Raw genomic sequence first — 24,612 nt, forward strand, 5'->3', positions numbered from 1 at the left:
CGCAGATGCCTGATTAGGACATCACGAGAATTACATATCAACCTGTCAGCTTTGAGGATGCAAGAAATGATAGTTTCTGTCGACCGTACTTTTGATCATACAACGCAGTGCATGTAGGCAAGAGAGGCTGCTTGTTAGCGTCGGTGTCGTATCTACCGGCAACCCTATCGAAGATGACCGCCATGAGATCACTCAGATCTTGAGCTCCGACTAAGATCATAGCATCTGTGTGGTTTTCAATTCCGAGCCGTCAGAGGGCCCTAGTAGCCCACCATCTAAGCTCAGCAGATGAACTCCGGTAGCGGTGTCTCAAAGTTTTGTAAAAGGAGAAGGAACGTGAGATGCGATAGGCGAGAGTGATTTCATAGACCATGATCATCATCTGTTCTTACAGTCATTGCATCGGATGGCCAGCGTGAGCCAAGGGTCCAAAGGCCTCCGGGCAACGGCTCAATGACTTCACCGAACCCGAGGAGGTGGATGTGATGGGCAGTCAAAAAAGCCCGACAATGGATGCTTTCTCCCACTTATCCCTTATTTGATCGAGCCCATGAACTCCAATTGCGCGAAATCACGGGCAGGAAACCTTGGCGGCGGTCTAGACAATGAAAGACTAATAGATCCCCCTCTTTCAGCCGATGCATGGCAGAATCTACCCATCGTCTGGTGGCAGTCTCTCTATATGGTGACGTAAGTTGAAAGGGGAGATGGAGGGTGCACCCAGGACTTCACGAACGTTGCATAGCGAAAGCGACATCCCTATTTCATCACATCCCACCAGTGGCCACCCTCTTCATTCAAGAATGGAGGGTGACATGGGTAGTAAAGCCCCCGTCCACCCCGAGGGAAGGTGCGAGACATTTATTCGCGGCTCTTGTTGTTAAGGCACCCGTATGTTATATGGACCATAGGATCAGCAGGTAGGTTGACGAAGTCTTCCCCTGTAGGTGACGACTTTAAAAGTATAAGTTGCGAGTCTACTCAGAAACATCAGGTGTCTGATTGGTCAAACATGTAAGATGGTGTCCAGAGCCTCACACCCAACCGTGTTTCATAAGGGGGCCTCAGCACCAGTTCGCGGGGAGCCCATAGTTCCCCACGGGGCCCCCAACTTATATGCTTGTATAGATTCAAGGGCATGGATTCGATGAGAAATTTTGTGGTTACAGACTGAACCCCGCGTGGCATCATGCTCGACCCTTGCTGCTGCCCAGAGATTTGGGATTCCTGCCGGCGCGATGGCCCGTCACAAAGTCGCCGATTCTATGGATTTCGGCTCTTTGGTCAATTTGGGGCCAGGCTAGCCGTTACCTCATCTACCCTTAGCCCTGTTCGACTATTAAGAGCCATTCACATTGTAGCTGAATTTGCCTCGGCGTCACGGCTCGTGAAAGTCCCATTCTGAGTATTTACGTGATGGCTCATCCCACGATCTTCTCCGGCATGCCCGAGCCAGAAGTCCTAAAGCAGACAATTACCTATCACGGGTGTATACCATCATCTTCTCAGCAACTTTGCCCCATTCGTTTACTCTTCGACTTATCCCAAATCGCCTATCAGGATGAGGCTTTACGTTCTCCTATCATTCCTTCTCTGCCTTGGCGTGGCTAGTGCCCAGATGGCCATGCCGATAACAGAAGCAAAAGGCCGCGGTGGCAGAGACAAAGACAAAGGGAAGGGAGGCAAAGGTGACAAACAACCCGTCAGGGGAGGAGCTGCAGCCCTCCAAAACCAAATCGCAGATCTTCGAAAGAGGGTTGCCGAAGCCAATGATACAGTTGTCCCCTTTGAGGGAGGCTCACTCAAAGGCTTGGTGGGTCTGCTGAAAGTAAACGAGGCGATTGTTACCCTTGGAAGTACCATCGATGTCAGCACAAAGTCCGCAGAGGCCACCAACACCCTGCCGGCAAACGAATCGTAAGTCGCCGTTTCTTGAAATTTTCCGATGGGAGATCGGAATGTCTGTGCTAACCCTGTCCCTTGCAGCACTCAGATCGGCACACAGTTCCTTAGCCTCCAGCCGGAGATCAATAACCTGTTGACTGAGGTCCAGGGTAAGCGCCCAGAGTTTGACAAGGCTGGCTTTAGGATCTTGGACGTGAGGAGCCTTATTCGCGACTCTGTGGTCATTCAAAAGGACAAGGCCGGAGATTTGGGTGGTGCAGTAAGTCAAATGTCTTCTGTGATCTAGAGGAGTGCCCCAGAGGAGTGCCTGCCTAACTCTTGCCTAGTTCACCAAAGCTCTTGATCCGACTTTCCAACCCATCGCTACCCAGATCAGCGACCAAATCCAAGGAAACTTCACAGCAGCCATCGACGAGTACGATGGTCGTGCTGGGAAGATCAAGATCCCATCCAAGGCCGTGCCCGTGCTCACGGATCTTCTTGCCGGTGTAGCAAGAGCCCTTGGCGTTGGCGACAGAAACAAGGCTCTTGCGGGTCCTGTCACCGAAGCTGAAGCTGCGGCTATTCCGGTCACCAACTTTCCCAACGCGGAAGCTGCCTTTGCGGATATCAGTGCCGCTGATACACCCGAAGCAAACATCGCTGCTCAAGAAGCCCTCAGGGGGAATGATGACTTTTCCAGACTTGGCCCCGATGAGAACGATCTCCGTGGCATTCCGCCACTGGTACTTGCTGTTCTGCGCAGATATGAAATTATATAAAGAGGCGACACGTATGTATTGAAGCGATGTTGTTTTTCTTAGCTGCTTCAGCTGCAATTTTGCGGCGACGATTACAGTTCTCAAGTGCGCAATGATGAACGCAGTAATGAATCTACGAACCTTCTAGTTCTTAGTTAATACCCAACCATGTATACACGGGTTGATTTATGAAATGTTATGTTTTGAAACACTCTATAAGTCGTGCTATTATCCGCTGCAAACATAATCTTACTGCTCCTGTTTATCAGAGGTAGAGCTCCCACCAACCGTCTAAATATAAAGCAACAAAGGCTTGAAGGAGATCGATACCTTATTGCTAATGCGATGCAATGAAGCTTTTTGGCCTGCGACTCTTGGCGAGAATCCGCTATTTTCGAACTCTTGGAAACCCCGCGCGCGCCGGCGCCGAGCCACCTATCACCGACGTTGTTGACTCGGACGGCATAAGAGTTTGCTAATCCAGGAACAAACGAGTTTAGTTTGAGCTGCCCCTCACGCGGGTCACTTCCGATGACGGGCCAGTCAGCAGTGCCGAGCGACTTGTGCATTTTGAGTTCGGTCTACCTGGTCCTTCCTCAACTACATCTAGTCTACGAAAACACGGAAGCATCCCGAGCTAGGCCACGTTTAGCCAATGAATTAGAGTTACTATCTTGGCTTGCTGACGGAGCCGATGGAGCAAAGTCTCGGATGAAAAAGAGGGGAAATACCCAAGGAGGTGGCTGAAAGAGAAAGGCCAAGAAGAAGAAGAAGAAAGAAAAAAGATGTGTCTCTCTCACGTGGATGGGCTTGGACTGGAGTGTGACCATGACGTTGTCCATCCCACCCACCGCAACCGATTCGTCTGAAACTTCTCTCATGTAGAGCCGGTGGTCCGGTTTAGAATTTTCTTCACCGCTCTCTCAATACACCATATTCTCTAGGCGACCACGGCGACATAGCTATAGACATCAGTCATCGATCGGCCCTCGGTGTCCGTTCACCCAAACCATCTGATATACTTGCGCTGCCCCAACTGCCCTAACGCGGAGTGCATAAAGAAGGAGGGAGAAGCTGCGTTGATCCGTGCGATCAGGCAGACCCCAGTCTCGAATACCACGAAGTGACAACATTAACGCATGTAATTATCCCGTCGGGGATTGGGCAAAAGGTTACGCGCCAAACACCGAATTCACGTAAATGGCCGAAGGCGAGGGTATCGCGTCGGCTTGGAAGATAATCCCGTCGCTTAGCTCGCGGGATATCGCTGCCACAGTCGACTTCTATACGAGCGAGCTGGGGTTCACCCTGGGCGGAACCAAGCCCGAGAACGACGATGACTCTCCGCTTTACTTTTGCTCCGTCTTCACAGGAAACAAGGCTGCTGCCAACATCTACTTCTTTCTGTGCGAACCAAACGAGTTCCACCCTGGAGGAGTAATGATCGCCTTGGGCACGGCAGGTCTGGACCAGTTCCACGACCTTTTGATGGCCAAGGGAAAAGTCGAAGTTGTCGAAGCAATCCGAGATACGCCTTGGGGTTACCGTCAATTTACCATTAAGGATAACGATGGCAATCGTCTGACATTCTTCAAGTTCCTCGAGGGGGGAAATCCAGGGACCGACTGATTTCACAATGTTATGCACGTCGATTTAGGCTGCCTGACTGGATATTGTAATTGAATCTTGATATTTTGCGGGATGTACCACGTAACGCGAGCTTATTGCGTACAATAACATCATACGTCAAGAGGGATGTCCATATAACGGATCCGAGGAAATCGGGAATTCATGCTGAGAGGTCGATTGGTCCATGTTGTTCTGAGCGCTCATAGTGTGGAAGAACATGGGATCCAGGTCGGGAAGCCAGCCTTCGAAGAGATTCATCACGTCAGTTCCGATGAGCGGACTGGGGACAACCGCAGGTGCTTCAATATCCATACGTCCCGTCATAGTCGAGTTAGAGGCCAAGTTCATCTGTAATATCTCCGTTAATGCTACAGCACCCCTGTGAAGTACCGCTCGCTGACGGTGGCCAGTGATAGGTTTACTTACGGTCGAGAAGTCCGTGTGAATTTCCGTTGAATTGACGTCATAATCAGTTTGCTGGGGCAATGACCATTGAGGCTGCTTAGAGAGTGCCTGGAATGCTTCAGAAGGCGCATGTGGCGTCAGGCCGGTTGGACTCCGTCCGTTGACCTCGTTTACAAAACTTCGAGCGATCTGTGCAAACTCGCCGACCATGGATCCTGGTATCGCACCGTTCGAGATCATTTCCATTCGGCTGCAGTGGCTCTTTACAACGTCAAGCAACGCCAGGTTGGTTGCTGTATGAATTTGCCGAGGATTGTGAATGACGAGATCGAATAAGACAAAAAAGGCCATGATGGGGATTGTTGCCATCATCCTGTGACGATCAATGTGAGTCAAAGCACACTGGGATCGGAAGCGTGACTTACCACATGGGTGTGTAGGGCGACATGTCTATTATCGAGATCAGTTCTAGCAAAGAACGAGCACTATGCTCTACGGTGTTCAGAGTCTCATCTCGACGAGAACAGTCTGGAGAGTTTTCTGACACTGGCAAGTACCTCAAAGCCATTCGAGAAATCGTCAAGAGGAAACTGTAGTAAAGAAAGTGAGTGACTAGAGCAACTGTACGCTCTTGGTCTTCGACGATTGAGTGAGGTTTGACCCAGCCACCTGGCCTGAAGCCGTTATCCGGTAGTGAGTTTCTCCAATCTTCGAGCTCGTCCAGAAGCTGGTCGATGATGTCTAGGTGGTACTCTCCGGGATTGTCGGATACGCCAACAGAGAAAAGCGACGTGTTTGCCCGTGATAGCAGACGCGCATGGCTGACGAAACATAGAAACCAGTCGAAGCCGCCAGAGAAGAAGGATTCGGGTGTGGACGGAACGGAGCAGGATATATCGCAGTCCATGATTGCCTTTTCGGGGATGTCAGTCATGAGAGACAAAACTAGTCAATCAAGGGATTGATCTTACAGACGATCTACCATGATGGAAGCTATTGATCTTTTCCAGAGAGTAAAACACCCAAAAGGTCCGCCGGAATGCGTCTGCTGCTCCTCCGACAAACTTGGCGTCGGCGAGGTTCTGTGCTCGCCGGGCAGCTTCTGACATGAGAACATGCTCTAGCACAATCCCGGCAATACCAAGCGAGTATATCATCATTGCTACCACAGCTTGGAAAGTTGTAAGAGTGTCCGGTAGCATAATCAAATCGGCAAAGTTGGCTAGAGCGATGGAGAAGAACTTCCATGCATCACCTTCCCCTGGCTCAAAAGACCCACCACCGTCGTATTGACAACCAAGAGCAAGAACGGAGTGATAGAGACATATCCATGACTTGCTTTTGGGCGCAGAGTGAGGCTGATCTTGACTAAAAGCAGTCCTCTCGAATGCGTCGCGGTCAAGGAACGGGAACCGAGGGTGTACTTGTTCAAAATATACTACTTATGATAAGCCCCATTGCAAAGCGCAGTCCAGAAGAGTGGGAGAAACATGTTACTCACATCTGACATACCTTGCGAGAAGAGCTTTATCGTCAAGGCAGGCCGGGCGCTCTGGTTGACGATTCAAACTACAAGCACGTAGTTTGACGAACCTTCCGCGTTCCTCAACAGCTCTTGCAATTCGCCCGACTAGATCATGGACTTTCTCATGACCGAGGCATTGTGCGAGGGATTTCAATCTCCCTTCAGAAAAGAAGGTCAAATTCTTTGTGCCGCCTATGACTTACTGGTTAGGGCGTCATTGGATATGTGAGATGATAGGGCGGGACATGGAATTTCCCCTCAGAGTACATCACACTTACCAAAAATACCATAACCCTTTGGGGAGTGAGCAGACGTCCAAGAAAGTGGGGGCATTCAACATGGGCTTACTTTGACGTAGTTGGAGGCTTCGGCAGGCCTGGCTGATCTCGGAGCTTTACGGGCTCTATCGAGTACTCGATCCACGTAGAGTTCCGGAATCCGGTGCGGAGCGGGCCGTCGGGCGTTTGGATCGGGAGTGGATGATTTCTCCGAGATTGTCGGATCCGGTGACTTGGATGCTGGTGTTGGCAGTGTTGCGAAGTCTAAAACCGATACGGTGCACCCTTGTTGTATCTCATCAGGCGTGCCGGAAGACCGGCTCGTAGGGAAAAATTGTCTTTGGACTAATCGTCCGTAAGATTGTTAACGAATCCTCAAGAGCCCCGAAGACATAAAATCGATTTTGCCTTGGACATGGCAACAAAAAAGTACGTACTGTTTGGCCTGCGGGCCAGTTTCCTCACGCCGAAAACGCACTCGCTCTTCCTTCTCTGCGGAAATTCTGTCATTACAGGAGTCGAAAGAGGGCGCGAGAATTATGCCGTCAGTTGCTAAATCTTACCGTGCAATTGGTACAAGTTCCAGATGACCCTGGGCCTGATTTGGTAATTAGCCACCCTTCCATTAAGATATCTGCACATGTCGACGCAACATCAAGCACGCTTACCTGGACATCGAACTTTGCGCGACGTGCATGCATCGCACGACTTGTGGGTTCTAGAACTCGAGGCGTTACTAGGCATACTCGGTAAAGTCGCTGTCCAATATGGGCTGGATTTCCGAAAGCAGACGAAAGTAGAAAGAAGGAAGCCGAAAATTTGTAAAATCTCGGGGCCGTCGCGAGACGTCATGGCAAAGACGAGTCGAACGGCCACGCAGACACGGCCCGTGCTAGTCGGCGTCGGGTCCGGTTTTCCTAATTGGGTAGCGATTGCCGAGGCTTCGGGATGTTATAAGAGGCGGCGCCGAGTGACGCCATGCTACCTAATTGTAGTTTATTTCTGTTTACCTCATGAAGGTTTTTCAAAGAAGCTTAAAGGGGAGCATTTAATATAATGCCATGTGTTCAGTCCACAAGTTCTGAAAACCGTCATCAATTGTCCAAGTGTAATATGCGAGCTTTGGCATTGTTATATGTAGTCTCGCACTTGGCCACCTTAACTGCCTTACTCAGTTACAATTAAGCCGACAGCGATCGGATCGAAAAGTCATTTTCATTACAAATGAAAGTCTTGGATCTCTTCGTAAATAAACGCATCAAGCCTCTTGGCGAGACACAGTCCACTGCGTTTCTACCTGTACCACTTTATCTCTGCCCAAAAGCTCTTGCTCAGGGGTCAGGCGTGACTCGAAGTCATCCCCACTATCTTCGTTCTTTCCGTTACGCCCGAACGAAGCAACCTCTGACTTATAGTGTACATCGTTCTCTGGGGAATATATGGTGGCCAAAGCGATAGTATCAGGTGCGCTTGGATGCGATCGTCTCAACTTATTTGAATTGTTGTAGCCGCTGGCATCCGAAGGTCCGTCGAGCTTTGAAGCACCCCGCCGAGCTGTGCACCGCGAGTACAGTGATCCCAGCATCGGCATGCTAACACATATGATACCCAAATTCGGCTCCACGGTCGACCAAAAATCGGCCCATATCATTGTTTCGGTCAAGTTCTGGAGATCGAGGTTGGTGAGGCTAACGATGCGGATAATGGCAACTATGCTCACTCTGTTTCGCCTTTTTGTCAGTCTACAGCCGAAAGGGAGGGGCACAAGGGCAGCCATACATCAAGCCTGTTGAGAAGACGGCGATGATACCAAGTTTGGCCGGCGTACTCATCTTGAGTGCCCAGACAGTCGATATTGGCAATGTCAAAATCATGATGTCGGTAATGACATTGAAAGCACCGATGGCGATGAACGATGCTATCTGGTTTCCACACTTGCCCGTGACAGCTGGATTATATGTTGCCTCGAATGGATGGCAAATCAAGAAGACCTGTAGGATGTTGGCCGTTGTCCAGACCATGACAAAAGCCATGGCGAATTTTGTCGCGGTCCGGAGTCCTGGGTTGACAAAGACCCGAAGATAGAAAAACATGACGCTGAGTTTGATTGTACTGATACAGGTCGCGAATATGAACTCGTAGGCAACTAGAAGTTTGAGGATGATGACGATATTTGGAAGGGTGTCTGTGATCGGGTAACCGATACCCATAGGCGACCCTGATTGCAGGTTCGTCAGGTTCATTCAGAACTATGTTCTCCGCTCTGGGGCCGGGTACTTACACAAGCCTTGGATTACCAACATCCCGATGCCCTGAGGCACTGCAAGGAGAATGAGGAGATCATCCCACCACAGCTTAGCCCCCGAAGAGAAGCGAGCGAAGAAACGAAGCGTGACTATGAGAACTGCGAAGAGTACCAATATGCAGTTCACGAGAAGATGACCCTTGACTACCGGCAAGGTTGGAAAGTCGACAGCATGGAGCGCCATGATAGTGGGCAGTGGCGAGAACTACCCAGAAGGTGCTGTCTACATCTCGCATCAAAGAGACTGAAGGAAAGATTGTCGAGCGCGATCATTCGAATTTGGACAGGATCCAAAACAACGTAAAGAAACCAACGCATCATCCCATTTTTGGATTCTGAAGATATTCTGCTGTTGAACATGCTAGACACGGAGGTTTGGAGCTCGCTAGAGCCCCTGCTCGTTTTCATCCTGCCGGCCGACCACTGGTGTTGGACCTGTCACTGTGAGGCGACCTAGTACGGGAACGAGGACCTCCGCATCACAGCAAGCGGAAATTGCCATGCTCGTATGCGGCACAGCTGCCCAACATCCGCTGATCTTACGTTCACGCTAGGCTCAGGCTAGCCAGAGTCTTCAGCGACTATGCCAAGCTGACCGAAATAATGCAGCCGTTGGAGACCGCAAGACGGAACGGGTTGAACTTTGTCACTGCAGTCTAGAGAGTCTAGGCCTTGACAGTGAGAGGTGATGCCAGAAATTTGGCGTTTCCTTGCGACTATTCAAAGTTTAACGAAGCCGACTACTGCAGCTAGCGTGACTTGACACTTCATTAACACCAACCACAGGAAAACAGCCCAGCTGCTTCTGCACAATGTTCAAGCTCACAGGCGCTTGCCAGCGGGAGGATAAGAATAAGCCAATCAATCCAGCGACAACTGCCTGTCTTCTTCATAACAGCTTCAGTGCGGACTAAGTCCAATGCACGCATTCTTCAAGAGTCCCCCTCTGCGCCACGGTAATCGTTGGTTGGGACTGTTGGCATAGCACGCATGGTACGATAGATGTTGCTAGCGTTGCAGCTTTTGGAAAGCCTGCAGCAAATCCCCTGCAGTGCTCCACAGGCTTGCGCCATCCACACAAAAGTTCTGCGCCGATCCGTATGTTTCAAATGAGTGCGGCGCGGGGAGTTTTGCCGCGGGACGAGATCCGTGGTGCCGTCCCTAGCTCCAACCGTTAGATGGACTTTCCTGGGTTTGCGCGTGACACCATCCCTTTCTGGTTTCATTAACAAGCTCATGGTCAGCAAGATGAAATCTGCGAGGCAATGCGCACTCGGGATAAGGATGCGTCTTGGATTCCTCCATGACCTAAAGTCAGAGGTGCCTGAATCCGCGGAACTACACTTGTGACAGAATCTCCAGTTCGACCTTGTCAAAGTGCGAATACAAATGTGGACTTGCGGAAGGCTACAGACTTGGAGAATAGGCGAGATACATGCATCTCAATATCCACTTATTCAAGCCTATGTCTATGAATAGACACGACTTCCGTTGTTGACGCTTTGCAAAGTGAAACTCGCTTTCGGTCTACGAGTAGATATAACACCGAAGTGCTGTGCCTTCTTGGAATAATATCGCTCAGAACCCATGAGCTATTCGCCCGGAAATAAAGAAAGCGTGATGAACTTTGGTCTGGCTGTGTTGGTACTCCCTCCTAAAGGACCAACGAATGCAACCAAAGACTGCGATAGTGGATTCTGACCAGGATATTGCGGGCTATTCTACCAGTAGAGGCTAGGTTCATGCAGTTGGCTGGATATGTTCCTAATTGCTTACTGTGGGATGTCAATAGCCATTCATCCTGGTTTTGGACCCCAGACGAAGTCACGTCAGTCGAGACAAGAAAACTCCCTTGTGGACGCTGAAGTTACAATCTTTCCTCATTTTGTGATCTTGAACACGGTCGCCAAAAACTCAGAAAAAATACCATGTCTTTCCAAGATCTCGATTCCTCTTTTGACTACATTGTTGTAGGTGGTGGGACAGCAGGTCTAGTTGTGGCTTCTCGGCTCAGCGAAGATATCAGCACTCGTGTCCTCGTTGTTGAAGCTGGTGCCGATAAGAGCTCAGACCCTTTGGTCCTGACGCCTGGCTTAGTGGCAGGCGTCTATGGAAAGGATGAATATGACTGGAACTTCACCTCAGTTCCTCAGGTGAGCCAACTCTTTTACCAGCCAACTGCAATTATACTTCCGCTTACTTTTGCTAGCCTGGTTTGAACAACCGAAGAATCAACCAAGCACGAGGCAAAATGCTTGGAGGCAGCTCTGCATTGAACTTCATGTTGATGCTGTATCCATCAAGGGGAGTTCTAGATGCCTGGGGTGCGCTTGGCAACGCCGGCTGGAGTTTCGACGAGCTCGCGCCTTATTTCCGCAAGTTTGGCACCGATCATCCTCCTCCCCAGTCCGCAAAGGACATGGTTGGGCTGGACTATCACGATGAGACTTTGAGCGGAAAAGGCCCAATTCAGGTCTCGTTTGGCGAAGGCTACAGCACCATGAACGCTGCATGGATGAGCACATTCGACAAGCTTGGCCTCGGCGTGACTGGTGATCCTCGGAGTGGGAAGGCTCATGGGGCTTTTCAGAACCCTTGCAGCATTGATCCGGAGAACAAGACAAGGAGCTTTGCGGCGAGCGCTTACTACACACCGGAAGTGGCTGCACGGCCTAACTTGGTAGTCTTGACGGAGACACAGGTCAAGAAAGTCATCTTTGATACTGCCGGTGGCGGTGTTTCTGCGACTGGCGTTCTCATTGTCAGCAAGACCGGCGAGGAGAAGATAATTGAGTCGAAAGGGGAAGTGATCCTTGCTGCAGGAACTCTCCAAACACCTCAGCTATTGGAGCTGTCTGGCGTTGGTGGGAGAGACTTGCTCGAGAGCCATGGCATTCCTGTGGTGATTGACAATTCCAATGTTGGAGAGAACTTGCAGGATCACCCAATTGTCTGTCAAAGCTTTGAGGTCAATCAAGGAGTGCCGTCAGCGGATGTTCTCCGAGACGGAAACATTCTCAACGCCGTTGTCGGCCAGTACATGGCCACGCGCGAGGGTCCGCTGGGCCAAAGCACAATCAGCGCTGCTTACACGCCTCTCGCCGACAACAACGGGCCGTTGTCAGAAGACGCAAAGAAATCTCTGCTGGCTACACATGAAATTCATGCGAGCTCACCGACTGGCAAGCTTGTGCGCTCTCTCATCGAGACATCGGACGAGCCAAGCAGCGAATACCTGCTTTTCCCATCTCAAATCACGATTAATGATCATCCAGCCAACATGGCCGAGTACATCTTGCCTTCCAAGCCGGAGAACTACATCACTGTTATGACGGTCTTGAACCATCCGTTTTCTCGGGGAACGGTCCACATTACCAGCCCCGATTACAAAGTGTTGCCCACGTGGGATCCGAAATACAACTCAAATCCCCTCGACCTGGAGCTTCTGGCCCACAACGTCCAGTTTGTCGAGCGAATCGTGGGCACTGAACCTTTCAGCTCGCTACTCAAGCCTGGAGGGAAACGCTTGCCCGAGTTGAAGGGTGACGACTTGGAGACTGCCAAAGAGATTGTGCGTCAAAGACAGATTTCGGTGTTCCATGTTTCGGGCAGTTGTGCCATGATGCCACGGGAGGATGGTGGCGTTGTTGACGAGCGACTGAGGCTCTATGGGGCGAAGAATCTTCGCATTGTCGATGCTAGTGTCTTCCCGATTGAGCCCTTGGGTAACATCCAGAGCACTGTTTATGCGGTTGCCGAAAGGGCCGCTGACATCATTAAAGAAGATATGATGACTGCAAGAGCCCGGGAGTAAGGGAGGGGCGGAAGAATTGGGGACGAGCTACTGTCACAAATCGTCGCAATCTTATTCAGACAATTTCAATATTGTAGTACGTACCTTACTTAGGACAAGGTACATAATACATGTACTGTTAGATTGGATAACTAGGCAGTCGTATGAGAGACTGGACGAGCGTCTCACATGCTGCTGTCGTCACGCTTGAGCCTCATCAAACATATTGACTGTGAGTTTGATTCTTGAATGGCCTCAGTAGAGAAATGATCAAGTTTGGCAAGATGCTTTAATTGCGTTCAACTCTATCTACAATATCAGAACATGATTCAGCAGTTCCAGCTATCCCAGCGCCATCCTCGCTTGTTTTGTGGTCCTCCGTGATGTTCTCTAAATCAATACATACACCAAATGGTACCGGGCCAAACAGCATCTGGTGTGCAAGTTGTGGTAAATGTCAAAGATTGCCGATCTTTTCGGTCAAAAAGTCAACTGCCTCGGGAACATGGCGTTCATAGTCAAGGTGAGCGGGCGTGATCTCGAGAGTGCCAGTGCACACCTTATCGCCTTCGTTGCATATGAGTTTCAGTTTGTCTTTGGGAAAGTTGGGGATCTGGCCCTTGTCCTGCTGATTTTGGGTATCGCCATAGGTGACGACTCCCAGAATTTTGCCCTTAGCTGAATCAGGGAGTTTTTCAATTGCGCGATGTGCAGTGGCAGCTCCTTGACTATAGAAGATTCCGATGTCAGTCGCAAGTCGTTGATATTGCATTGACGCACAGCAACATGCATACCTATAACCTCCAGCCACGATCTTGGACTTGCCACACTTATTGGCAGCATCGGTCAAAAGCCGCTTCATCTCATCGACACCGACGGGATCAGCTCCTCCGGGGAGGAAGTTGGTCGTAAGGCCAGCGGCGTAATCAACTCCTTCTGTGGCCACCTTGTTGTCGCCGTACTTTTTCTTCAGACCGTCTGAAGTCGGAGGTCCAACGGTTGAGCCCTGGACATTTTGACGTCAGTCATCTGATGTGTATGTGCGTCTTCCCCCTCATTCACATCGCGAATACGGCCTAGGCTGATCCGGATATGGGACTCCGAAGCGCGGCGGGGACTTACCATGTTTCCGACTTCCGTAGACCCCCGGGCGAAGATGAAGATGACATCACGGCAGCCTCCTTGAGTGTATTCTTTTGCCATTGTTCCGGTCTGGCGGCTCTGGAGTTGAACTGCGGTATCGACCTGGGCGCGGTGGACTAGGAGAATTGGACTACAGATTGCGGTGGCAATCAAAGTCAAGATGGTAATCTGAGTCTTCATCTTGTGATATTTTAATGATAGCGGGTGTAAAATTTCGTGTATTGTATGTAGGTACAAAGAAAAAATGGCTGGAGTGTGCTGTAGTGTAGAGCAAGTTATGTTTGCGGTGCCGTTTTGGCTTGTATATTGATGGTGGTTAGCCATGAAGGCCTGGGTTTATATCTGAAATCAGTAGGCATGTCACCCTCATCGGTAGATCTGGAGGATCAGTAAGTACTTTCGGCCATGAAGCCGAATTTGATATCTCATGTCTCGGCATGGGGACATACACCGATTGAGGCTTCAAACCTGGTTTATGACGCCCACGCATCATGAGGCCGATGGGAGGGTGCCAGTGTCTTCAGATCATGTCAACTGTGCTTCCGTCGACACGTCATATTACCACCATACATTAGGTAGCATTACCCGGACCGCCTGGAAAGGTGTATTGTATCATCAGAAGGCCGGCGTGTTGCCAGAAATTACGAAAAGACAGCGATTTCACGAGATGATTGACATCACAAACTGTTCTGCATCAGTATGTGAGTGCAATGAGCCTGTTACTACATTCGAATCTCTGACGTCGACAGGGATGAAGGGTCACCCTTGCAACGGACTTTCGGTTTGTTCAATGAGCGATCATAACCGCATAGAGAGGACTTCCTGAGTCGAGACCTTTCTCAGATAACTATTAACATAGCATGGATTGCGACATTCGATTTAAGTTCGGGAGTGGACGCTGCCTGCGATGACGTTGGTATTAATTCCTGATTAGTGGCCAACACCGCGCTGATCAACAGTCTTTGATATCGGCGCCAGGCATGGCATCAATCCATATCTAAAAAACGATACCCAAAAAGCAGATAGTCATGACATAAGGTAGGATATGACTATGGAGAGACAATATCCTGACCCATAATCATCGCAGTGGAAACCTTTTCAGTGGCATCCTGGTGTAACTCACCGAACCCATACTCGTCCATTGGCCCATCTTTTGAGGCGGTGACATTTGTTGAGATGAGATGAGCAAGCATAGGCGCGTCTCTGAGCTGCTTGTTTGTGCCTACTAGCTTCCACTCAGCTTTCAAGACTCCACTCCAATGCCTGAATTTTGGATCGCAGCGCTTCCAGAATGAATCAGCACACAATCTTTGTTGATCCTGAGATATGCCAACAAGAAGTCAACCTTGAATGTGAGGATGGGGTGCCGCAGTTGTGAAGGCGTTCCGATATGTCCCTTTCGCATTGGTATAGGTCACTACAGCGCCGCCACGAATAAGCATCTTGACAGTCCCTAACCTCCTAATGTGCGAGCAGCCAACAAGGGGCTTCCTTGTTGACAACCTTCTTTGTTTGGGTCGGCTTTGTAGTCCAGTAGTCTTCGGATGCAGGTATCTTTGTCGGCATCCATTGCTGCACTGCGCAGAGGGCTGTAGTCATATTCCGTCTGTGTATTGAGATATTCCTGAGTTTGGCAGTATTTCTCAAAAGTTCGCCAAAGTCTATGGAGAAGACTATGATCATTGTCCCCAACAGCGCTCGAGAGAGGATTATGAACGTCAAGGCTTTCGATGCTAGTAAGAAAGTCGGGGTTAAGGATGTACGTAACCAGAGTCTTGTTATCCATGCCACTTTCAAAGCATAGATTGCTGCCCTTCTCGTTGGATTGAAATTCTTGCAAACTGGGTCCAGTCCTCTTCCAAGAAAGTATTTGAAAATGCGAGCCGCGGTATCCTGACCATTCACAGCGTGATGAAGAGCTGTGTATCCACTATGATCTGTCTTCGATAACACCAAGTTGCTTTGGTCCAGAATTCGAATCATCCCCATATTTCCCTCTGCTGCTGCGCACATAAGAGCTGTCGTCTGTACGCAATCCGAGCTGGCTAAGCCTGCACTGGACTCCACCAGAAGTTGAGCAATAGGTGTCAGGTTGTATTGCGCCGCTATTATTAACGGTGATCTTGGGCGCTCATCCATTGAGTTCGGATCAGCGCCATGTGAAAGAAGTAGGAGAAGCGATGCTTCACACTTTGATATGACGGCGTAGTGAAGAGGACTGCCTCGGAATTCATCTTGCTTCGGCCAGTGGTCCTCAACCCCTGCAGAACCTGTGCTTAAGAAGTTCATCATAGTGGACGACACTTTCAACATCGGTATCGCAGGTGCAAAGTTAACTTTATGAGATTGAACCATCGAGCTGCACACTTCATTAGTAATGAAGTAGATGTCGCTTTGAACACCAATAACAGTAGTGCGGTAAACGAGAATATACATGCAATGAAAGGTTACTCTTACACAAATAATAGATAGACTCTCCTTCAAGTGTTCGATTACAAGCTACATGACGTCGGGATTTGATCTTAAAGCTGCGACGTGGAATGGACTGAGTTCTTCTTCCGTGCACTATATTTTCTGAGCAAGAGACTCCTTGAGTGCTAAGTCCATTAAGTCCATGTCTAGTCTCGGCACGGATGTAGATCTCGAGGTCTTCCGTATGTGCTGCTATCTTAATACGAGCGAATTCATCTGCAAATTCGTCTCGAACTTCCTGCTCATCCCGGCTGAACACAGCAATGCTAGCGGACAAAGATGTCTGCAAAAGAAGTTTGAGAGCCTCAGCTACATCCGCTGCGTCGCCCTCACATTCGTCAAGCCCATCGACAACAATAAAGACCTTCTCGTACACCGAGTGGATAATCGTTATCAGACCAAGCAGTTCCTTTGGCTCAGGCTCTGCATGAAGACCACTTGCCGATTCCAATCCTCCATAGTATTCCTCGAGAATTCTGAAGGCCTTGTGGTTTTGCTGTGCTTATTGGATGGCTGTCGTACTTAATATGTTGAGAAGCTTCTGGCTGTCAGTGTTCTTGTAATCACAACAGAAGAATGCCACAGCAACAGACTGGCTGCTTTTTTGTAGGATCTTCTCGATGGCTATGCCGGATAGAATGGTCTTTCCAGCCCCGGGGATTTTACTCAACCAGAGACCGGAGCGCGGGAGGTCAGCCCACTTCAAAAAAGTAGGATTACTCTCTGTGAGCCATAGTCCGGTCAGTGGTTGGCGTAGTCGACTCGACGTTTGTAGGTTGACCTGAGCATTGACCTTCATGAAATAGCCGCCTATCTTTTGACGCTTTTCATCACACTCGATTCTAGTCTGGATGGCAGTTAGGCGCTCCACCTTCTGATTTAATGAACTGGTGCTTCCAATGATGCTGTCTTGCTTTTCCAAACACTTCAAACATACTCTCGAGAGTGTCCGTGGACAGGGCCAGGGAAATAGTTCTTCGATGACCTTCAATTTGTGCAAGCAGCCCCTGGGTGTCATCGGCGGAGAAAGGCCATTTTAGGCTGCGCTACACTGCTTGCCGTCGACTTCCTTCGTTGAATCCGGACAACGGCTTGTCTAGACGTTTCTCAACAGCGAGTAGAGTTTGCCAACAAGCGTGGAGATGGTGTGCCTTGAACGCCGAGATAGAGGTCTCTTGCTCGAGTGACGACGCAAGTAGGGCAAGGTTCTGCAGAACGCCAGGAAAATTCTTTTGTTTGGTCAGCAAAATCTTTGACGGTCTTTTCAGCCCCTTTGGCATCTTTGATGAACTTGAAGATCTGCTGGAAGACGGATGCGGATAGTTGGACTATACCGGCGATGCTGCCTGCGATAGAGAGAAGATCTGACATTGCGATGCCAAGTTCTGAAAATGGCTTCGTTGGCACAGAAGGGGCATGAAGTTGTAGAGATCGAGGATTTACCCCTCAAGGGCGGGGGCTGGCGTGTTTGGCCATGGATACGGCCATTTGGTCGCAATAGTAGGGCTCTGGGACGCAGCTGGGCAGACTTACATAGTAGTGCAAGATCAGTGTAACAGCGTGAAGAAAGTAGGCTACGTCGCATACTTGGCCATGTGCTAGGATCAAGCCCTCAGACTATCAAGCCGTAAAGCTTTGTGTGCATGGCTTTGAGGTACAGGTTTGAGGTACAGGTTTGATTCATCACAAGAACAACTATGCGACCAGTGATGATGCTTTTCACATGTATGAAATGCAACAATTTGTTTTATTGTAGCTAAAATGGGCTAACGTAAACGGCGCTGGACGGACTTTCGGTAGATAGACGGCATCAAGAATGGGTTAAACAGGCCACAAGGGCAGAGCGGCATCCTCAAGAGTCCGGATTCGTCCCCAACCGCATATATAAAGGTGCATATATATACTGAAAGCAGAAGGTGGTGGATCATCACGAGTCAAAAAGATGAGTAATTCGGACTCCGTGTGTGGCTGCCTGCCTGATGTTGCACTCAATTTAAGTTGAAGTAATTTCCAGAATACGGGGTCCCGATCCACCGGCATCGCAATTCGGTCCTTGGCCGTGGGGCCGGCCATCGGGGAGCCCGGGGTGGCCCGTGTCTCTTTCCTGATTTGGACATGTCCCCCGGTCAAGATCGGTCTTTCCGCCGATCAAGGCAGAAGCATATCTAGAATCTGGATGCCCATTTGCTGCTGATTCCTGCAGATCACTTTGTCTAATCGGTTCTTTCATATCCAACTACCAGTCGTTCGTTTGTTCGTGTTGTTGATTTTGCCCAGCCAAGATGCGCGTCACTCTTTTATCTTTCGCCCTTTTCACAACCTCGGCTCTGTGTCAAGATGCTGAACATGCGTGGCAGACACCAGGATCTAACGATCGTGAGTGGAGGACTCTGCCATTGGTTTGTAGATGGCATCGCGACTAACCTCGATATCTTTAGGCCGCGCCCCGTGCCCCCTCCTAAACAGTCTCGCAAACCACGACTACCTCCCCAGAAACGGCCAAAACATCTCTGTCGACGCACTCATCGAAGGCATGCACGCCGGACTCAATCTCCGCGAGGACGCAAAACTCTTCTTCCGCCTACAGGGGAACAAAGCCCTCGAGGCATCGTCGACCGGAAACAAAGACACCTTCCACCTCAACGACTTGAACAAGCACGATCTCATTGAGCACGACGCGTCGCTGAGTCGTGCAGACATCTACTTTGGCGACAACTGGTCTTTTAACCAGACAATATTCGACGAGACCAAGTCCTACTGGCCTTCAGAAATAATCTCCATCAGTGATGCCGCCAAGGCACTTGTCGCAAGACAGAAGAGCGCGGAGAAGATTAACCCAGAGTATAAGCTGCCGCTTGACGGATACACAAACTCGTTGGGGCAAACGGCCATGTATCTTGGCCTCTTTGGGGACTATGACGATGGAAATGCCAACAGAGCCTGGGTTGAGTACTTCTTTGGTAAGTTCCAACTTTTGTCGCCGAAACCGCCAAGAAAGCTAACGTCGACTCTCACAGAGAACGAGAGACTGCCATTCGAGCTTGGCTGGCAGAGGCGTTCGGATGACGACAAGATCCCTGCCACCGGCATTCTGGCCCTTACTACGAAGGTTGCGGTTCACTATCTTGCAGCAAAGATTGGCCTATAAGAGGCCGCTTCATACTGCGGGGGTAAATGAAAGAATTATAATCAAGCCATCAACTAGCTGGAATGGACGTCATGTTGACAAAGTTCCCGATGCGAGGCCCGATTTGTGATCGAACACTTACCTAGTAGAATCAGGCTCAAACTCTAGGCCATGCTAAACCTTGAACCAGCTTCGGCGAATCAAAACGAGAGTTAGTATTCCACAAACCTCGGGCTCAGGATCTTACAACATCAAGCGGAGAGCTTACCAAATTGATGGCCGAAATGCTTCTGGCACGGGGCGTTGGCCATGCAAAACCCCAAGTGATTGTTGGTGCAGCTCAGCCTGTTGGTTCACCAACAACGTTCATGCATCACACCTTCCTTAAATCAGCAAGTCCTAGCCTTGGAAGTGGAGAAAGACGTACTGCAATGACACAGAAGCATGTAAAGTTGGGTCGCGCGAGCGGAGCGCGGAGTCCGGTCCGGTGGTCCCTTGACGGTGATTGATCGATGCCGTCTAGGGTCCGTGGATTCTTCAGCGGGCTGAGAATCGAGGGTTCTGTTGGTTTCGTGGGTTTAACTTTCTGGGAGCGTCTCTGGCTGTCTGCAATGTTGGGGGATAATGAGGACCCCTCCGCAGAGGGTCTCCTCGACTGTGGTCATCTTCGAAGCTGGTGTGGTTGTCTATATGAAGGTCGAATTCTTGCTCTGGCCTCTAGATAACCCAGCGAACTCATCTGTTCTGAAACTGTTGGATCACAACCGGCTTCTCATCGATCTATCTATCATGACAGCTTCGAACCCACCACCAAAGATCCTTCTAAGCGGCGCAACCGGCTATGTTGGCGGTTCCGTGCTCCACTACCTCCTCAAACACCCTTCCCTCACCTCCATCATCACCTCTTCCTCTCCGATTACGGTACCAGTCCGCGGCACACCAGACCGCGTAAAAAAGCTCACAGATTCATACGGTTCACTTGTGAAGCCTGTGTCCATTGCCTCTTACGACGACACCTTGGCCCTGACAGCTCTTGCCTCTGAGCATGACATCATAATCAACGCAGGCTCAGGTTTCCACCCGCCCTCGGCAGAGGCCTTCGTTCACGGTCTCGCTAAACGCAAGGACCGGAACGGAGGACGACCGGTCTGGATCATTCACACGTCCGGCGCTTCCAATATCGCCGACAAGCCTTTGACTGGAGTAAATAGGCCAGATGCCGAATATGAAGACGCCTTTGCCGAGAAGGTATATGAGTTCGAAGAAGCCGAAGACGTAAAAGATCCGTATCCGCAACGAACCGCAGAGCTGGCCGTGCTCCGAGCCGGGGAGGAACTCGGCGTCAACGCAGTCAGCATCCAGTCGCCTTGCATCTTCGGGCCCGGCGCGGGGCTCTTCAACAAGGCGGGCCTGATGATCCCCATAATGACGGGCTACGTTCTCAAAAACGGCTGCGGATTGACGTTGGGTGATGAGACGGGCTGTATCGACTACGTTCACGTCTCCGACCTCGCGGACCTCTACGTTCTCTGTGTTCTAGACATCATCGATCGTGGTGGGGTCAATGTTCCCAAGGGCAAGAAGGGAATCATGTTCCCGACCGTGGGGAGGACGTTGACGATCGATATCCCGCGAAAGTGTCTTGACATCGCTTTTGCCACCGGGAATCTTCCCAAGAAAGGCGGGCCGCGGGAGAAGATTGTAAGGAATGTTAGCCTTGAGGAGGCGGCGGAGACGTGTGCTGGGAATAAGGATGTTACCGAAACTGGATATGCTGGGCATCGCAAAACAAAGGGGACTGTGGCAAGGGAGCAGTTGGGGTGGAAGCCGATATATGGGGAGGAAGCTTGGTGCAAAGACTTTGAGACGGAGTTGAGGGCTGCCTTGAATGGGCAGAGGCCGTATACGATGGGGAACTGCATCGCTGGCACGAAGTGAGGTGACTATGAGGATTTCTTAAAACACCTGCTGAAGTATTCGGCTCTAGCGGATATGAATCACTGGAGTTCACGTCTGATCTCCAGGCAAAACGACAATAGAGCGACAAAATCGATTGTGAGGTGCCATAGTACATGCAATCGCAACGTTGCTCAAGCTGGATCTTCATCGCACGCCATGCAGATCCCGGCGTCACCTGTGTAGGTGGTGTTGATGTGAAGTCGTGTCCTGCTGCACTCGATTGTCTGCCATTCCGTCTCATAGTAGCCACACCTGCAAGAGTAGTGCATTCGCCATCGTTGTTTACACGTTTCTGCAATTCTCGGCGACTTCGAAAACCGGGTGGTTAGTATTGATTCGAGCGGCTTGTCCGATCGCAGTGGATGATGACATTCGAGACCTACGAATAGAGAGACAAGACAGCACTTGAGGAAGCAGACGCTTGTGCAGTTGCTTGCGGAGTTGATTGTGGCTTCACGATGGTTACTAGAGCTCAAGGTGAAGTAGCGGCGGGAGTGAGAGGCGCTGGGTGCCAAAGGCCATATTTTCGGTAAGAGCCTGACTCTTCTTTCGAGCGATCGATTTCAGCCAGCTAGATGACCGTGATAGTGACGATCATCGTCTGACACATATTCAACATTCTGTTGATTGGTTGCTTCATTGACAATCGGCAGTGACACGCCCGTGGTGGCTGCATCATGGTAGTCTCATGACATCCAAGGCAGGCCAGCTGGTGTTACTACCGAAGAGAACGATGTTCCTGGGGAGTCAGGTTATTGTCAACGAGTCTCATCAGATCTCGTGGAATCTCAATTTTGTATGTACGTTTTGGTATGTTCGCTCAATATGCACACTCGAAACAGGTATTTGACACTATGGTATCGGCTTTTGCGGTATTGCAGGCGTGGGGGTGTAAGTAACTAGCCGCAGCAACCCAGGTTCTTTTTGCTCTTTTGTACAATCCCAATTATTTCAGACCTCCAAACTTGATACACTTCTCGATCAAGCCCTTGCGCGGGGTCTCGGGCGGCGCTTGTTGCTGGTGCTGAGGCGGGTTGTTCACACCGCCGCCCCAGCTTCGCCAGGTGCTTTCGGTCGCTTCAGTCGGAGCCATGGAGACGCCGCGCTCGCCGAAGACGACTGGCGGTGGGTCCTGAAGCCACGGAGCTGCCGGGGCTTGCTGTTGACCGGGTTGCTGGGGTGGTTGAGTTTGGTACAGAGACAGGAGGGAGTTGGTGTTGTAGTCGGTCGAAGGGCTTCCGGTGTCATATTGGCTAGACGGCGCATAGCGCTGCTGAGGCGGAGGAGTAAGACCGGATTGTTGCACTTGATCGGTGCTGCGGTAGGCGTCTGGCACGTTCGGGACCGGCGGGGCGTTGACGTTGTTCGTGCTGGCACCGAAGCCGCTGCGGGTGGAATACATGCTGCTTCGGCCGGACATGGGGTTCAACTTGAGCGGGTGGTGGCGACGAATCCAGCTGGCGATAGAGTTCCGGACATTGGGCTGGGCGACGGGCGCGGGCTCGAGGATCGGGAGCTGGCGGGCCGGATCGTATCTCTTCTCGTCGAGGTAGCCTTGGGGTGTAAGCGAGTTGCGGTCGTTACCGTACGTTCCGTTTCCTGCACTGCCATTCTCTGCGGCGTAGGCGTGGCCCATGAGTTCGGCAAAGATGCTTGAGGGTGAGCGGCGGGATGGACGGGCGGCAGGCATGGTGGGAGGTGAGAAGGTTGACGAGGGATCCCAGTATTGATGATTGTCGGGCGAGATGCTTCGTTCGTAGAGGTGGCGGGCTTGGCGACGCTTTCGGTAGCGGAGGCACCACCAGATGCCGACGCCGATGACGAGGAAGAGGGCAGCGATGGCTATGAGCATGGTTAGATTAGGTGTTCCATCAAGACGTGGCATCGACCCTCGATGGCAGTGATGAGTAGTGAGATGATATACCAATAGTCCCAAACGCGATGGCAGTCGGCGTCCATCCTATGTCATCGGACCTGTCGTTTCCTAGGCCCGTCTCATTGCCTCCCCTGGTCGTACCCCCTGTCGGCTGCGAATCGAAGCTGGTGGTGCTGCGGCTGTTCGGGATAGCAGTGGGCAGAGTCTTGGTCGAGCTTGATGATTCAGTAGTAGTGCTGATGGAGGAAGAAAATGGAGTAGCTCCGGTCTCTCCACGTTGCGGGCCGCGCGGAGGCTCAGTCGGTCTCGGGAATTCAGTGGACGTGGGCGACGGGGAATCGCTCGATGTGCTGCTCTCCGTATCCGTCGGGTTGGCGGGGTTGAGAACGGCAGGCGGAGCCACTCCAACCGCTGGTGGCGGAGGGGGCGCCGTTGGTCTCGCGCCGGGTGGGAACGTGGTGCTCTTGGGCGAGGGAGAATCTTCGTCGTCGGATGAGATTTCGCCCTTGTCATCGCGGACCTCAATCTGCAGATCGTCTCTGATGTATCTCGGGCGGCGAATAGCGCGCCTATGCGGTTACTTAGTCTCGCTATTACTTATTCGTGCTTTCAGAATTAACAACCTACCTCCTCAGAGTGCCCATGGGAGAGACCATTTTGAGTTTGGTAATGAGTAAACAGTTAGGTTGAGTTGTTGATTGTTGATCAAGTGCTAATAAATCCGAGTCTACGGTCGAGGGAAAAGTCACAAAGGTATGAAACTAGGTCGTCGAGACACAGATTTGATGAAGCAGCGCAGCTGAGAGGGAGATCGAATGGAAAAGAAAAGGGCACTGCCCGCGAAGAGAAGGTAGAGAAGGTGAAGAAGGCGACGAAGAGAAACTTGCGAATTCGAGAAAGAAGCTTCAAGTCATCTTGGCCTTGTATCGAAAGGAGGGGGGAAGAGTGACGTTCCCAGAGTAGTTGGTTGCCGAACGACGTGAAGGGTAAACGTACAGAAAAACCTCCAAGAGGGCTTCGAAAAGGAAGAAACAGGGACGTCTTTACTTTTTGGTCTCGTCTTTTCCATCCACCCTTGCAACGTTGCCAGCTCCTCTGGGCCTGTCTAGAGCCCGTGCAGCCGCTGTCTTGTCCATGTCATTGCGTCAGGAAGCGCTGTTGCTGCGAACACCCACACCACCCATTCACTGTGCTATCCCTGGCTTTGGGGGGCATTGGGGCAGTCTGTCTGCGCGAAGTTGGGATTGTCTGCCTTTCCTCTGCTCCTCTCCGTGTGGGTTGAGGTTACTTGGCGGAGGAGACTGGAGGAGTTGCCCGCAACCTTTCCAACTCTTGCCTGTCGCCAAGAGACGAACAATGCGGACAAGTGCAACCGAGGGGACAGCACGAGGCAAGAAGAGGCGAGTAATGGAACACTGGCGCCGATGTTTCTCAGTTTCAGACTTGCCTGCCAAG

The 24,612-nt window shown here is 50.8% G+C and overlaps 10 protein-coding genes across 10 annotated transcripts; 5 read left to right on the plus strand and 5 right to left on the minus strand.

Annotated features, from left to right (window-relative positions):
* Window positions 1-1,561: 1,561 nt before the first annotated feature.
* On the plus strand, window positions 1,562-2,826 carry BDZ83DRAFT_672165 (uncharacterized protein; the record flags this gene model as incomplete). Its single annotated transcript, XM_060511128.1, has 3 exons — window positions 1,562-1,917; window positions 1,987-2,182; window positions 2,232-2,826. 3 exons carry the CDS (start codon window positions 1,562-1,564, stop codon window positions 2,664-2,666), a joined length of 987 nt encoding a protein of 328 aa, XP_060364576.1. The 3' UTR covers window positions 2,667-2,826.
* A 1,019-nt stretch (window positions 2,827-3,845) lies between these two features.
* On the plus strand, window positions 3,846-4,274 carry BDZ83DRAFT_578514 (glyoxalase family protein; the record flags this gene model as incomplete). The annotated part of the gene is made up of 1 exon (XM_060505130.1): window positions 3,846-4,274. One exon carries the CDS (start codon window positions 3,846-3,848, stop codon window positions 4,272-4,274), a length of 429 nt encoding a protein of 142 aa, XP_060364577.1.
* Window positions 4,275-4,332: 58 nt separating this feature from the next.
* Window positions 4,333-7,330, minus strand: BDZ83DRAFT_351405 (uncharacterized protein). The gene is made up of 10 exons (XM_060502528.1): window positions 7,151-7,330; window positions 7,046-7,080; window positions 6,920-6,974; window positions 6,553-6,835; window positions 6,483-6,498; window positions 6,181-6,396; window positions 5,651-6,117; window positions 5,105-5,592; window positions 4,701-5,052; window positions 4,333-4,622 (listed from the first exon to the last, which is right to left on the minus strand). Exons 1-10 carry the CDS (start codon window positions 7,177-7,179, stop codon window positions 4,392-4,394), a joined length of 2,172 nt encoding a protein of 723 aa, XP_060364578.1. The 5' UTR covers window positions 7,180-7,330; the 3' UTR covers window positions 4,333-4,391.
* A 127-nt stretch (window positions 7,331-7,457) lies between these two features.
* Window positions 7,458-9,152, minus strand: BDZ83DRAFT_622940 (uncharacterized protein). Its single transcript, XM_060508349.1, has 3 exons — window positions 8,764-9,152; window positions 8,262-8,700; window positions 7,458-8,203 (listed from the first exon to the last, which is right to left on the minus strand). The coding sequence occupies exons 1-3, from the start codon at window positions 8,969-8,971 to the stop codon at window positions 7,741-7,743; spliced, it is 1,110 nt and encodes a 369-aa protein (XP_060364579.1). The 5' UTR covers window positions 8,972-9,152; the 3' UTR covers window positions 7,458-7,740.
* A 1,274-nt stretch (window positions 9,153-10,426) lies between these two features.
* BDZ83DRAFT_351465 (uncharacterized protein) lies at window positions 10,427-12,914 on the plus strand. Its single transcript, XM_060502530.1, has 2 exons — window positions 10,427-10,940; window positions 10,997-12,914. The coding sequence occupies exons 1-2, from the start codon at window positions 10,716-10,718 to the stop codon at window positions 12,599-12,601; spliced, it is 1,830 nt and encodes a 609-aa protein (XP_060364580.1). The 5' UTR covers window positions 10,427-10,715; the 3' UTR covers window positions 12,602-12,914.
* Window positions 12,915-13,037: 123 nt separating this feature from the next.
* BDZ83DRAFT_578542 (cutinase-domain-containing protein) lies at window positions 13,038-13,903 on the minus strand (the record flags this gene model as incomplete). The annotated part of the gene is made up of 3 exons (XM_060505138.1): window positions 13,038-13,308; window positions 13,375-13,586; window positions 13,703-13,903. 3 exons carry the CDS (start codon window positions 13,901-13,903, stop codon window positions 13,038-13,040), a joined length of 684 nt encoding a protein of 227 aa, XP_060364581.1.
* A 1,707-nt stretch (window positions 13,904-15,610) lies between these two features.
* BDZ83DRAFT_539292 (ankyrin repeat-containing domain protein) lies at window positions 15,611-15,973 on the minus strand (the record flags this gene model as incomplete). Its single annotated transcript, XM_060503385.1, has 1 exon — window positions 15,611-15,973. A coding segment is annotated over one exon (363 nt), but the record flags the coding sequence as incomplete, so codon positions are not given.
* A 2,471-nt stretch (window positions 15,974-18,444) lies between these two features.
* On the plus strand, window positions 18,445-19,343 carry BDZ83DRAFT_792800 (Chloroperoxidase; the record flags this gene model as incomplete). Its single annotated transcript, XM_060515767.1, has 3 exons — window positions 18,445-18,571; window positions 18,634-19,155; window positions 19,213-19,343. Exons 1-3 carry the CDS (start codon window positions 18,478-18,480, stop codon window positions 19,341-19,343), a joined length of 747 nt encoding a protein of 248 aa, XP_060364583.1. The 5' UTR covers window positions 18,445-18,477.
* Window positions 19,344-20,111: 768 nt separating this feature from the next.
* Window positions 20,112-21,260, plus strand: BDZ83DRAFT_578592 (NAD dependent epimerase/dehydratase; the record flags this gene model as incomplete). The annotated part of the gene is made up of 1 exon (XM_060505144.1): window positions 20,112-21,260. The coding sequence occupies one exon, from the start codon at window positions 20,112-20,114 to the stop codon at window positions 21,258-21,260; it is 1,149 nt and encodes a 382-aa protein (XP_060364584.1).
* Window positions 21,261-22,227: 967 nt separating this feature from the next.
* Window positions 22,228-23,813, minus strand: BDZ83DRAFT_719923 (uncharacterized protein; the record flags this gene model as incomplete). The annotated part of the gene is made up of 3 exons (XM_060512225.1): window positions 22,228-23,123; window positions 23,206-23,726; window positions 23,785-23,813. The coding sequence occupies 3 exons, from the start codon at window positions 23,811-23,813 to the stop codon at window positions 22,228-22,230; spliced, it is 1,446 nt and encodes a 481-aa protein (XP_060364585.1).
* Window positions 23,814-24,612: the final 799 nt, after the last annotated feature.

This window comes from Colletotrichum acutatum (assembly GCF_030867785.1).
Source record: "Colletotrichum acutatum strain CBS 112980 chromosome Unknown BDZ83scaffold_51, whole genome shotgun sequence".
In the NCBI taxonomy this organism is placed as follows: Eukaryota; Fungi; Ascomycota; class Sordariomycetes; order Glomerellales; family Glomerellaceae; genus Colletotrichum; species Colletotrichum acutatum.